The 12,464-nt window shown below is 37.6% G+C and overlaps 2 protein-coding genes across 16 annotated transcripts in view; one reads left to right on the top strand and one right to left on the bottom strand.

The window, feature by feature from the left end:
• Positions 1 to 12,464, bottom strand: part of ADAMTS18 (ADAM metallopeptidase with thrombospondin type 1 motif 18) — an 84,507-nt gene that overhangs the window by 10,224 nt on the left and 61,819 nt on the right. For all 12 annotated transcript variants that reach the window (XM_080552506.1, XM_080552508.1, XM_080552509.1 and 9 more), the window contains 3 exons: positions 6,519 to 6,660; positions 4,890 to 5,016; positions 142 to 346 (listed from right to left, as the gene is read on the bottom strand). In XM_080552506.1, coding sequence (XP_080408632.1) covers positions 142 to 346; positions 4,890 to 5,016; positions 6,519 to 6,660 — 474 coding nt within the window. The remainder of the gene's footprint in view (positions 1 to 141; positions 347 to 4,889; positions 5,017 to 6,518; positions 6,661 to 12,464) is intronic.
• Positions 1 to 12,464, top strand: part of LOC308176583 (uncharacterized protein) — a 288,961-nt gene that overhangs the window by 262,698 nt on the left and 13,799 nt on the right. Inside the window, exon 5 of one of the 4 annotated variants that reach the window (XR_013938414.1) lies at positions 5,919 to 6,509. The exons of the other annotated variants lie outside the window; for them this stretch is intronic. The gene's annotated coding sequence lies outside the window, so the exon portion shown is untranslated. Of the gene's footprint in view, positions 1 to 5,918; positions 6,510 to 12,464 lie in introns of those variants that run through there. 4 annotated transcript variants of the gene reach the window in all.

Raw genomic sequence — 12,464 nt, 5'->3', positions numbered from 1 at the left:
GTTGTTTACATGTTACCTTTATAAATAGAGCTATTCGCAAAATACTGATTTTCACAAAGTTTACACTGTTCCTTCTTGAGCAGAGATTTTGGCAGTATTTTCATTATTCCAGCAAAAGAAAATATAAGTTTTTCAAGTTACCTGAGACCATAGTCCAGGGCTCCATTCAGGTGGGCAGTCTTGACTGTTGCACATCTGCACTTGGGCAGGGGTGCTGACAGGACACAGGGAGTGGGCCACTACCTCCTCTCTCTGGAAAGCCTTTTTCTGGACACACTGAATGAGACGACTTTGTTGCCCGCCTCCACAAGACTTGCTGCATGCACCCCATTCGCCTGGTGACCAGCTTAGCGGAGAAAATATATATTAGAAACACAGGAGGCTAATTAGCTTTATAAAATCAATGTATTTGAGCCACCTATCAAAGGTGAATCACTCAGGGATTCAGCTTAGTCTACTCTACTGATGTACCGATATCTTTTCAAGCAATCAAAAAGCCTTAGTTACTTAGTCTATCTTCAAAGCAGAGAACATTTTGATAGGGATGAAATATAAGTCATACGACTAGAAAAACCAGTATTACTTATTTACAGTTCTCATCCACCAGAATGAACGTGCCTATGAATATGACCTAGAATTTGGAGTTCCACAGGGACTGAGGGAGACACTGCCATTGAGGCTGGTGGAGTATCTAGAAAATCTAGGGATCTGGCTAACAAATCACCATTCCTTTTTAACCACGTCAATGTCTTAACTGAAAAACTCTCTCTAAAAAAGGAAAAGAAAAATCTTCTCTAAAGAAATGATAGGATGATCACTTTTGTCACTTCAGCTGCTGAAGAGACCTCCAAATAGACTAACAGACCAGAGGCCAAAAGAAAAGTCAGATGGATAGCCAGGTCTGTAAATAGACGAGATTGTATCACTGGAAAGTTTTGCCTTTTGCTGTTACATTTTTCCCTTGTTTCAGTCTCTGTCAGAAGGCAGAGAGAGGAGGAAGATCCACCTAAGCTTACACAAGGAAAAAGCTGGCATGGCAAGGGAAGAGTGGGGCCAATTTAGCTGGGCAGGTACCTCCCAATGACGTGTGCATAGATACACTTGCTTAGGTTGACAAATGTTGGCATGATGCTGTCCAGCAATATCAATGGCAAACCTTAGCTTTACTCTATTTACAAAAAAGAACATACTTGCTAAAATCAGCAGTCCCGTTGTTAGTGTTTGGAGGATTTAATTGTCCTCAGACTAATAAATTTGGCAGACAGATGATGTGGAATCTAAATAAAACAGTAGGAATTCAACCAGCAAAATCCGTTGGGCAAATCTATGCTGCAGTCACAGGCAAGCTTCAGTTATGCATGCTGTCACTAAAATTACACAAAGCCTGAATAGTCACTGCCAGTCGCTTAGGCTAAGTTCAGTTCTGAAATGTCAATAGCTGCTCAGTGTTTCTGTTATAGAAGGACTGGGCGGATTCCCCAGCTCTTGTGTGTCACTTCGCAAACACACAACTGTGTCTGTCTCCGAAGGCTTATGATGTGAGACCATAACCAACAACTCAATGGGAAAACAGGGGTGAAGAAAACAAAGGAAATTAAGAATGTTTAAATGATTGCTCAAGTTGAGAACTCATTCAAATACCCAACACTGAATTTAAACTAAGTATTTTAAAACAACAGTTTTACGGATTGTTAATAATTGACGTCATAGAAAAGGGCTTTTTGTCTCAAATCCAGCTGCTTCTCCTATCCCTACTTCCATCATTTCTCACAGCATTAGCCCTGTAATGACTAGAATAGCTGCTTACATAGAGTGTTAATGACAGGAAAGTTTTGTTTTGTTTTTTATTTTCTTACTGTGTGAAAGATGTCCAGCATCTCATTAGCCTGTCTGTTCACATCTGCCTGTAAACAAAACTAATTTTAATTGGTAAGAAATGTATAAAAGGCCTATTCTGGTAAAATTCCTTTGGGAACAGAAGAAATCCCAATGCTCAATCTAGGAACTTCAGTAACTGCCAAAAGTAGTGGGAAATATAAAAAGACATAATTTAAGTGCAAAGAAATATTAATATGAGAAGTCAGTAGTTATGTATTTCCAGCACACGTCAGAAATTTCCTTTTTGCCTGATATATAAATGTTTGGACCTTTGCAATACAAACATCTGGATAGAAGATAGAGTTTTAATCCATTCTACAGCTTTTAATTAGTTTTCCTTGATGTTTCTGACAACTATGATTGGCAGAGCAATCAAAAGCGAACATTTTAAGAGTTTATTCACCATAAGTGTCCAGAAAGTTCCCTTCTTCACTGAGGAGAGGGCAATAAACTTGCTTTAATGTCCTCTAGTAAACTGCCATTTTCCAGGATTATCTGGGCTGTGATCCAAGAGTATCTTTCATTAGCTCGAATAACTAACTAATTATGAGCAGATTTGGCAGCTCTGAAACCCAACAACAGTGTGCAGTTCTGATGCCTGTGTTCTTACTGTTAGGGTCGTAGTTTTGTTCTCCCTCAGACCACTAAGTCTTTGTCCTTATGCAGTAAGTATTCCTCACTGACCTTTACAAGACTGGTGTCTTCTCTTTTAAGTCACAAAACAGACACACTTGTATCTCATCTATTTTTTCACCACCTTCTCTTGCCTGTTAGGCCTACCGTATTTGTTTCTTCTCTATTTGCTGGCTATTAAGCATTCCTTGTCTCCTCCACTGTATTTATTAATATAAATATATATATATATTTTATGTTGACAGTCTCAGTTTTGTGGGTAAAATTACATGTAATGACTTTCTAGGCAGATTCCTCAGCAAAGATGATCTGGCATAGTTTCACTCAGTTGAATGGCAATCTGTTAACTTAAGACATGGTCCTACACGTAGATCCTCCATACATGAATATATCCTCAGGATTTTAAAAATAATTAATTAGTGAGTAGAACTGTTCTTCTTGAAAGGCGTAGTTTTTTTGAGGGCTTGAGGCTTTTACAGCTTTTCTTTTTAGGCATGAAGTCATTAATTGTGTTGTAGTAAATCCAAGACTATCAGAGCAAGTTTAGCATGAAAATATTGTACTGCATGTCAAAAAGGATATTCAGCATTTTCAGTTATATCAGTGGATCTTTAAAATAAGTTGGGATCTCTGTTTAATAGAAATAGAAATTTTCTGTGTGGTCCAGAGGGACAAAATAGAAATGAAGATCACTTGCTGAAGCTTTATAATTCAACAATACCACATCAAAATGAAGGTAAGCATAAGCAGCTTAAAAAGACTCCTGGGAACATCACAGACATTGCATTTCTGTCTACACGATACTGTGTTCATTGGATAAAAATAATTCTGGCAGAAGATAAGTCATATACAAACAGATTGTGTTTGGCTACAAAGATTACATAAAATTAGTATTCAGAAAATCATGTGGCTAAAAGCAATCTAAAGAAACTGCTGAAACAGGAACATGGGGCTCTGATGTGACATGCTGCCATTATTTAAATCTTATCTCTATCCTTTTGTGGTCATAGTATATAATTTGCCATTTGGATTTTGTGTTCTCTGCTGTAATCTTTAAATTTTGCAGGAAATTCCAAACTATTACTGGACTATTTTTTAGAATGTTAAACACATTGCAAACTTTGGATTTTTAAGCAAAAACAAAGCCACTGCAGAGCATGTATATCTTTCTGCTTTGTCCCATCATCCTCTTCTGCATTGGGGAAGATAGGGAAAGCCTATTAAACTTCATTAAATGTGTTATTTTTATGAAGTGTGGGAGTGGGCTTAGCTAATTGCTTTTACCACCCATTGCTTTTATCACTGCAGAGTAAAACCACCAGATGACACCAGGAGTAGAGCTTTCCTCCATTTCTTCTACCTTCTGCTACTTGTGCACTTGAACTGCTTTTTTACCTCTCTTTATTTTCTTCTGCAACATTTAATATTTTCAACATATTGCTTTAGAAAAACTCCTGTTCTGGAAGTCACGGATGTCTTGTCCAATATAATTTTCTCATGTTTAATATAAAATTAAAAGAATGCTAAGGTCGCCAAGTCAGGAGTCCAAATATGGAAAAAACAGCAGAAGAAAGATGCTCAATGCGTCCTTAAATCTACCCATGTATATTCTAAGCCACATGATACTGTGCTTAATTATATGAACACGCAACTTTTTTTTTCCAAAGGATCCCTACCACAGCTACTATAAATCAGTGTAACTCCTTTGTTTTTAAAGGCGCTCTATTGATTTATACCAGCTGGATTCTAATGGCTTATCTATATGTCATTGTCTTCCTTTGCATCTCACTTTCTTATGTCTTTTAGAAAATAAGATTGTTAACATAGGAAATGTCTTCATATTTATTTTTGTGGGCACCAGGAGCATTGCTGACAATTTATTTGGCTTAAATAGTCCTCTTATTGGTGTCATAATCCTCTATGGAGCATTTTGTCCAAAAATCACTAATTACACTTCACAAGATTCTTTTAGCCTAATCTAATATGTGGAATCTGAGTCAGAGGGCCAAGTCTCCACATGGGGAGTAGCACTTTACTCAGGAAATGGTCTTATTGATTCAAGGTGAGTAAAGGTGGCAGAATGGGCCCCTAAGTAATTTAGATTACTTAGTGTCACATAGCTAACCCCAGCATGGTGACAGAGCTGCAAGCAATCCTCAGGAGGTCTTGCTTAGCAACATTAGAAATACTGCCTCTATTATTATCATTGGGCAGAAGCCTACACAACTAGCATTTTTAAACAATTACTGTTTTAAATTACAGAATAAAAAGAGGTTCATCTAGCAGGCTATACAATTCTGTGTGCCTATCAGGACTTCCTTGCTGGCTAACTCAGTCATAAGCCACAACAAAAGGTAGAAAAAATAAAGAGAACTTACTATGCTGGGCAGGGATTAGTATTGCATAGATTTGTTTCAGTTAAAGGCTTCGTCCTTGCACCACAAAAGGAGGAATTAACTCGTGTACGATGATCTTCTAAACAAATTGCTTTTGTTGTAATGTGTCCTATGGAAGTATTAGAAAAAAAAATGTAGTAAAATAAATGTTTACTCAAAATATAAGAGAAAAAGTAGTAGAAAAGAATTTTATCTAAACAAGTCCAAGCTCATCCTTGGTACAATTCCACTGACATGAACTAAGTAAAATAGGATTTCATTTGGCAACAAGTTTTTAACACTAATTTCCTTCTCTGCTACACAGGTACTATTGAAGTCAGATGAAATGTTTTAGTTATAAATGGCATATTTGCAGAATCTTCCTCCAGCAAAAATCAGTAATGCTTCAAATCCTAATTCCCTGCAGAAACCAGCAGCACTTGCTTAGAGCTCTCCTCATGTGCTTGCAAATGGCAACAAAACATTTTGCAGATTTTTCAGTATTTTTACACACTTCAGAGATCTGCAGGCTCCTGTACCTAGTTTCTATCTATTTTCTACATCAGGTCAGACTATAGGGAAGATGACAAATGCCTTAACTAATTAAATGATTTTATAGATACATCCTTTAATTGGGATGTAGCGATCACCTCACATATGGTTCATTGGGCACAGCAAGTCAAATCTGGAAACATGGTTACTTCCATTGTCTTTATCCACGCTGCTTAAAACAAACTTTCATTTGTTTTAAAGGGAAGCAAGAAAAATAGAGTAGCTGTATTTTGTCTACAGTGCTCCTGGTGGGCCTTGAACAGTGTACTGATATGCTGTGAAGTCTAACAACACACTAAAAAGATATTCCTGAATTTCACCTGCATTTTTTTTGCCAATACAGGAGCATAACATGGCTTTTCCATGGTCATCTAGTCCAGTTCTTTGACGTTAAAGACAGCTGCATCATACAATCTTGTTTATATGACCCAGTTCTGATTTAAAGGCCAATATTTTTTTTGCTCTCAATTCTTTTTCCAGGATTTCCCATTTGCCAGTTTCCTGCTTTCACTACATCCTACTTTGACTGACAGAGCATCTGGGATTTTAAAATATACATGTTCTGAGCAAAGCAAATGCCTAGAAGAATATGTTAATAAGAAACCTTTATCTTACGTAGAATTTCGGAATTTAATCTGGCCGAACTCAAATATTTGTAATTAAACAGTGAGACCAGGGTGCAACTGTCAATAAAGGTCTTTATAACACTTTAGTCTTCAGTTACTCTTTACAGATAGATAAATTGTACTATTTGTTATCTTTCTATGTTCCCAAATTACAACTACATCAAAGCACATAGTTAATTTCCATGTTACTTCAAGAGCAAGATATTATATGCCTACAGATTGTCCTCCCCATAAGTGACATGAACTGAGACTGCCAGGATTTTTTTCTACTACAAAGGAAGTGTGACGGTACTTCATTGATGTTATAAGTTGTCAGGTAAAAAATAAGGACCAGGTGTTCAGTGTAACCTTCTGTCTGTATTTATAAACAATTTTCAAAATTAAAGGCAGCTGAAATGTTTGAGATGCCTTAAAAATGAAAAAGAAGAGCACTGGAAATTAGAAAGTTACCTACCCCCACCACAAGTAGCTGAGCACTCTGACTGCACCGTCACCCAGGAGTGGCTGTGCTTTTTGACAGATGTCTTGTTCTCAGTGTTGATTTTGGAAAATGTATATTCCCAAGCAATCCCAGGATTTTTGCCTTGTAACAGGATCTAGAGAGGGGTATTTGGGGTTTGTTTGGAAAAAAAAAAAAAAAAAAGAAGCGGGGAGAGAGGAGTTAAAAAAAAGGATTCTGTCATTTGGAAGGCATATGAACTAAACATGATACACACATAACATATTTACACACACAGAGTTTGTGAAAGAATTTGCTGGAGACCTGATTCTTTGTTAAGCTAAAACTCATCAAAGTAATTCCTTAAAAGCAAAGTGTTTGCTTGGCCCAGCACCCGCAGGACATATAAGCAGAGTACAGAAATGCCAGCACAATGCTCCTTTAAATCAGAAGGCATTTGACTGGACTGATGAAGCAGAAATACCTTCAGTAGACATGAAATATTGTCTGGACTTTTGGCAATACAGTGTATGTCACTGGCCATGGCCCAGCACTCCGTGCTCGTCTCCTGAGATGGACTCCTAACAGGCGGATCCCTGCCTTCACTGGGGCTCATGGGCAGGTTCTGGAGTTTGCTTGTGCCAGTGCAGTGGAAGGATTAAGGATTTGGGGAAGGGAGATACTTCCTATCTTCTAGCCAGCAAACACTAGGCTAACTGATCCTTCCACAATGCCTTCTACGAATTCAAGGTCAGGCTGGATGGGGCTTTGAGCAATCTGCTCTAGTGGAAGTTGTCCCTGCCTGTGGAGGGGGGGGTGGACTTAGATGCTCTTTAAGGGCCCTTCCAACCCAAACCAGTCCATGATTTTATGATTCTATGAATGAAGAAGCATTCGCTCACTGAGTAAGCAAGACTCAAATGCTTTACTGCAAGAAGCTTGAGCAAAGCAGTAGTATAGCTGTGTGGGGACTGGGAATAGAGTTAGAGATGGCTTCCTCACTTCTTGAGCCTGAGGGTATAAAATTGATTTTTTTTCCTTGTAAAAAATGTTTTTCTGTGCTGACTGGTGATAAGTTTCATTTGGCAGACCCTCAGCTGTTTTTTTTTTAAGATGATTGAAACTGAAAAAGCTTCAATCCAGCAGAGGACCTGTCCCTGGATGTCTTGTCTACAGGGAAAAAAAGGATTGGAAAAATCTTTTATTCTTGATTTTACCATAATGTGTTAGAAAAATTGTAGACAGTGTGGTTACTGGCTACAATAACAATCCTTGTCACTTAACTCAGGCAATCTACCTCTTGGAGGTGCAATATTTTAGTAATGAATTATATTGTAACTTTCATGGAGACAGCTTCCTCCAATTCACTGTATTAATTTCAGTCTGAATTAAAATCAATGCAAGATGCATGAAAATCTGACACATACCTAAACTTGGGGAGAAAACTGTATTTAGCAATTTATTTATTTTAGAAGCTACTTTTGGCAGTAAAGTGCATTTATGTTCATACTTAATAGAAAAAGTGCAAGAGTTTACAGTTACAGAGCTCTACTAAGTTTTAATTATTCACCAGTATGGATCTGGTCATAGCAATGTAAAGATCAGGTGCGGTTTACCTCAGTTCCAAAATATGCTTTTTGATAAGCACTAGCAATTCGAGTATGATTCCACTTTACAGTAATGATTCCTATTCAAACTATTAATGAAATATGGCAGACACTGTCAGTTAAGTTTGTGTGATGTCTAACCTGAGTGCTTAAGCACACCCATGCAGATAGAACTGATCTCTATATAGATAGGGTTCAAAAAATATCAACAAATTTACTCTCTTGTCTTTTAAGACCAAGAAATATAACAACATTTTAAAATGGAACCAAGAGTTTTAAAATACTCTGAAAATTTACATATTGCAAAAGAGAATTTATGTGACAGTGAAAGCCTCTACAACATTCAGTGCTCACTAATAAGCATGTGACAAAGTTTCCGTATTTTACTTCATGCTCATTCTTTACCGTGTGGATTTGTGCCTTATTTACTATGCCCTATTCAAACCTTATCAATGTAACTTTTTTTCAGGATTTTCTTTTTTCCTTGACTATTCATCACTGTCCGCTGTGAAGTGAATGTTTTATAAGATTTAGCAGCCCCTTCAGGTGAAGGAAGATGTCTCCTTATCCGTTTTGATTTTTAGAAAGCTATACAAGTGCTGATGGCAAAAAGTCCAACTCTGTTACAGCAGCTATTCCACCGTCACTTTGAATCTCAACCTTCAAGCCCATGGGTGTCAAAATTTCTAGAACAAAACAGGTTGGCAGGTTCCGCAGGTTGTGGAAATATATTTTTAGTGTGTTCCTATTTAGTTGCTATTTAGCAACTGTGGAAGGTCAGTATATCAAACGAAGAACAAGACCACAAAATCTAGTGTTAGTATAGCTCCTCTGCTTTCACTGCTAATAGCTGGGGCCACTCTTCCTCACAGAACTTCATTCACAGTAATGGGGGGGCATAAAGTCACTCTTCATTAACAGAACATTTACTGGGCCTGTTCAAATACAATTTCAGACAATAGCTTTATTTTATTCTTGTGATAGAAAAGACCTGCCTAATAACAAACAGATAAAGTCTCTTTCCTCTTTCCCAAACCCATGAGGATGCTCTTTCTCTCATTTCCCGAGGTGCTATTTGTTCTTTCAAGTGCATGGGCTGAAATTCTACCTGGCCCTTTTGTAAGCTGTGTGTCAAAAGCGGAGGATGTTTTGTCCATGCCTCAAGACCTCATGTAAGGGTGAGCCCTTGCCTCATTTGATTCTGACAACTGTCACAAAGCTGTGCTATGCCGGTGGCCAAAATAACCGTAAAGCTTAAAACTTACCTAACACAAATATCTTGAAATATTAGACTGAAATTGTTCTTTACTTGGTGGTAGTAGAGGTAAGAAACAAAACAAATGCATCCTGAGCAACAAATTCAGAACACAAAAGAAGGAGGATGAGAAGAATAACATTTTTGTTGCAACCAGTTTTACTCCTCTGGAGCAATGTTCTCCTGGTGCTTCAACACAGCAAATGGAATGAGAGCAAATGATGTCTGACGAGTTAGAACAAGATATGTTAGTGTCTGTCACTTCAGAGAACCATGCGATGATGTCAGAACCTTGCAGCCTCCAGCTGAGTGAGTGCCTGTGGGGTAAATCCTGTACATCATGCAGGCTGTTCCGTACACATTTCAAGCCATTAGGCTACACCCCCTTCTTATGCATTGGAAAGTAGATCCAATTGTAAGAAAGAGCTGAAGTCTGTAACTTCCTCTCCTTCTCCCAACCAGCAGCCAAAACTACAGACCCTTCCCACTTATTAAACAAGAGGGAATGTTTACAAAGCAGGAGCTGCATTACATTCAGGTCTCCTACATCCTTGTATCATGCCAGCTACAAAGAAAAAGGGCAAAATCAAACTCTGGAAAAGTACTGGGGACAAAATATTGTAGGACACAAAGTCATATAAAGTCCCTGGCACTCAGCTGAAAAATGTTATACAGTGTGTAACATTGAACCAAGTCTTCATCAGGAATGCAATGCTATTGCAAAGTTACAATTTTGCCAAAGTAATGAGCATATAAAAATTTTTCTTTTTCGTATTTTCAAACATTCATTATAAAGCCCTTCCTTAACAACCCAATAACTGAAGTCTGCGTATACAGCCAAGTTATCAGACCTACAAATTTGGAAAGACCTCCAGTGCAAGTCTACTTAACTGGATGCATTCCAGCATCTTTTCAGCCAACTGGCATTTGCTCCCAAATTTACAGCTGGCAAACAACCTCCTTAAACATTTCCAGTTCCTCAATAGAACTGTTTAATGTCTACCTTTAACACACCAGCCACCTGACTTCAGACACAACACTCAGCAGCTCTGACCGCAGGGCGCAGAGTTATAAAATTTACAGCTTCTTGAGTTTGAAAACCACAGACTCTGTGGCTGGAATCTGCCAGATCTACTCTGAAGAAAAAGAACTGTGGCTTTTGCTTAGGGCATAAAATGTTAAAACAATGGATAAATTGAATTCTCCTGAGTAAAGAACCTTTTCCTTTTGCTGCTAATTTTGATTTCAAAGCTAAGCCAATAAATTTTCTAAACTAGCCGTGCATCTGCTCCTTTGTTTGAGATTCTTTTTTTCCCCATGGCTATCCTAAGTCTCTAATACAATACTCCTTTTCGAAGGTCAACATTTTAAAGAGCCTATCAATGTCTTTTTTACGATTGAGTCATTGTGCTTTTAAGGTATCTTTTATTGTAAGATGTGTATGTGAAGTCATTTGCAATACACTGAATTAAAATAGATTAATTTAGACAAGATAAACTCCTCTTTCTCCCATAATATTCTGTCTAATATACAGGAAAGCATACAAGTGTCTGGCAGGTTAACAAGCTATAAAATGAATCCATATCTCTGTGAAGGAGTAATACACTTATACCACCTAGAGAATTGAGGTGAGGTTAAATAAAAAGCCAGATAAATGAATAGCTACTGTTTATCCATATATGCTTCATGTATTTTCATCTTTACTCATTCTACATGGGGATAATTTACAAAATGGGCATGAGCCCAGACTTTGAACCCCAGCGCACATGGTAGCTTTGATCTGCAGCTTCAAATTGCATCTACATTTCCTGGGTCACTCCCTTGTTTTGTAAGTCTTTGATAATTTCTTTAGGTAGATGTGGAGGAGTTGAGCTATCTCCAGTGAGCCATCAGTTACACCAATAAGGGCAGACTAAGAAGTTTGGCTGTGTTGAAGACTAGTGTCTGGCTTTTTCGATTTGGTTTTCAGAAAGATGCTTGTGAGACCTGCAGTTTATATCCACTCTGAATCTACATGCCATTTAATATATATTTTAACATCCAACATGCTAAGCCAGATTCTGATTTCTCTGATCAGTCAAGATTAATTCCACTGACTTTCATGAATTTACTCTGTTTTCAGTAGTGTAAATATAAGCATGGAGCATGTGCTGGTGGAAAACTGTTCCTGTTTAGAACAGGACCACTGGCTTGAATGGGCAGCTGCTGGGGCTTTGACATGCCTTGACAGTGGCCAACAGCAGGAGCTTCCAAGGAAAGTGGGAGAACACCTGTAGAGAAAAGCACCAGCAAAGGAAGAATTGCATCTACATCGGTTACTTAAGCCAAACCTTAAAACAAAAGGGTTTTTATCCCTTCAGTATTTCTAAAGTCACTTTAAACAAAATCTTAACTAAAAGCTTATGACAAACTATTGTTTTTCAAGAAAGTCCACTAAGGTCATTAAAAGGAAAAAAAAAAATCACAAAAAAACAGTAACCTTGAAAGGTCCTTTATGATCTCATTTCTACTTCAGCTGTTTCAAATTTATCTTCTGTTGTTATTGTGTCTCGATTTTTTTACTGTTCACATGCTAAATGTACAACCTTCAGGGATACTGTCCAGCTAGTCTCTCTTCACTAAAGGAAAACCCTTTTATCTGTTTGTATTGAACCAACATCTGTATCTTATAAGCACATCTTAGTTCTCTTTAACTTACTTTCTCTTTAGGGGAAATCAGTACAAATTTATCATCTAGTAGCTGATAATAAATGTAATGTTTTATAACTGCAACTTGGCTTTCTCCCAGTGGCAGCTAGATCATCAGTAAAGTCATTCCACCTGGCCTCTTTTCCCCTCTTTTTTTTTTCCTATTGGCAAAGAGGAAGTGATTTACTGGTTTTAATTAGACATTTTCCTGCTTTGAAGCTCCATTCACCTTCTCTTCCCATGAATATTTGCCTCTTTATAAAGCATCCTTTCCAACTGTTACTTACTGTTGTCAAAGTAAACCATGTTTTTTTACCAAGATTTCACAATTCCTTGATACAATATTTCACCAAGTTTAAGGTAAATTTCAGTGAGGATACTGATTCTATCTCATCCTGAAAAGCTTTACAG

This window comes from Anser brachyrhynchus (assembly GCF_964034855.1).
Source record: "Anser brachyrhynchus genome assembly, chromosome: 12".
Taxonomy (NCBI): Eukaryota; Metazoa; Chordata; class Aves; order Anseriformes; family Anatidae; genus Anser; species Anser brachyrhynchus.
Note: the sequence above shows the minus strand (reverse complement) of the source record. Positions and strands in the feature narration are given on the sequence as shown.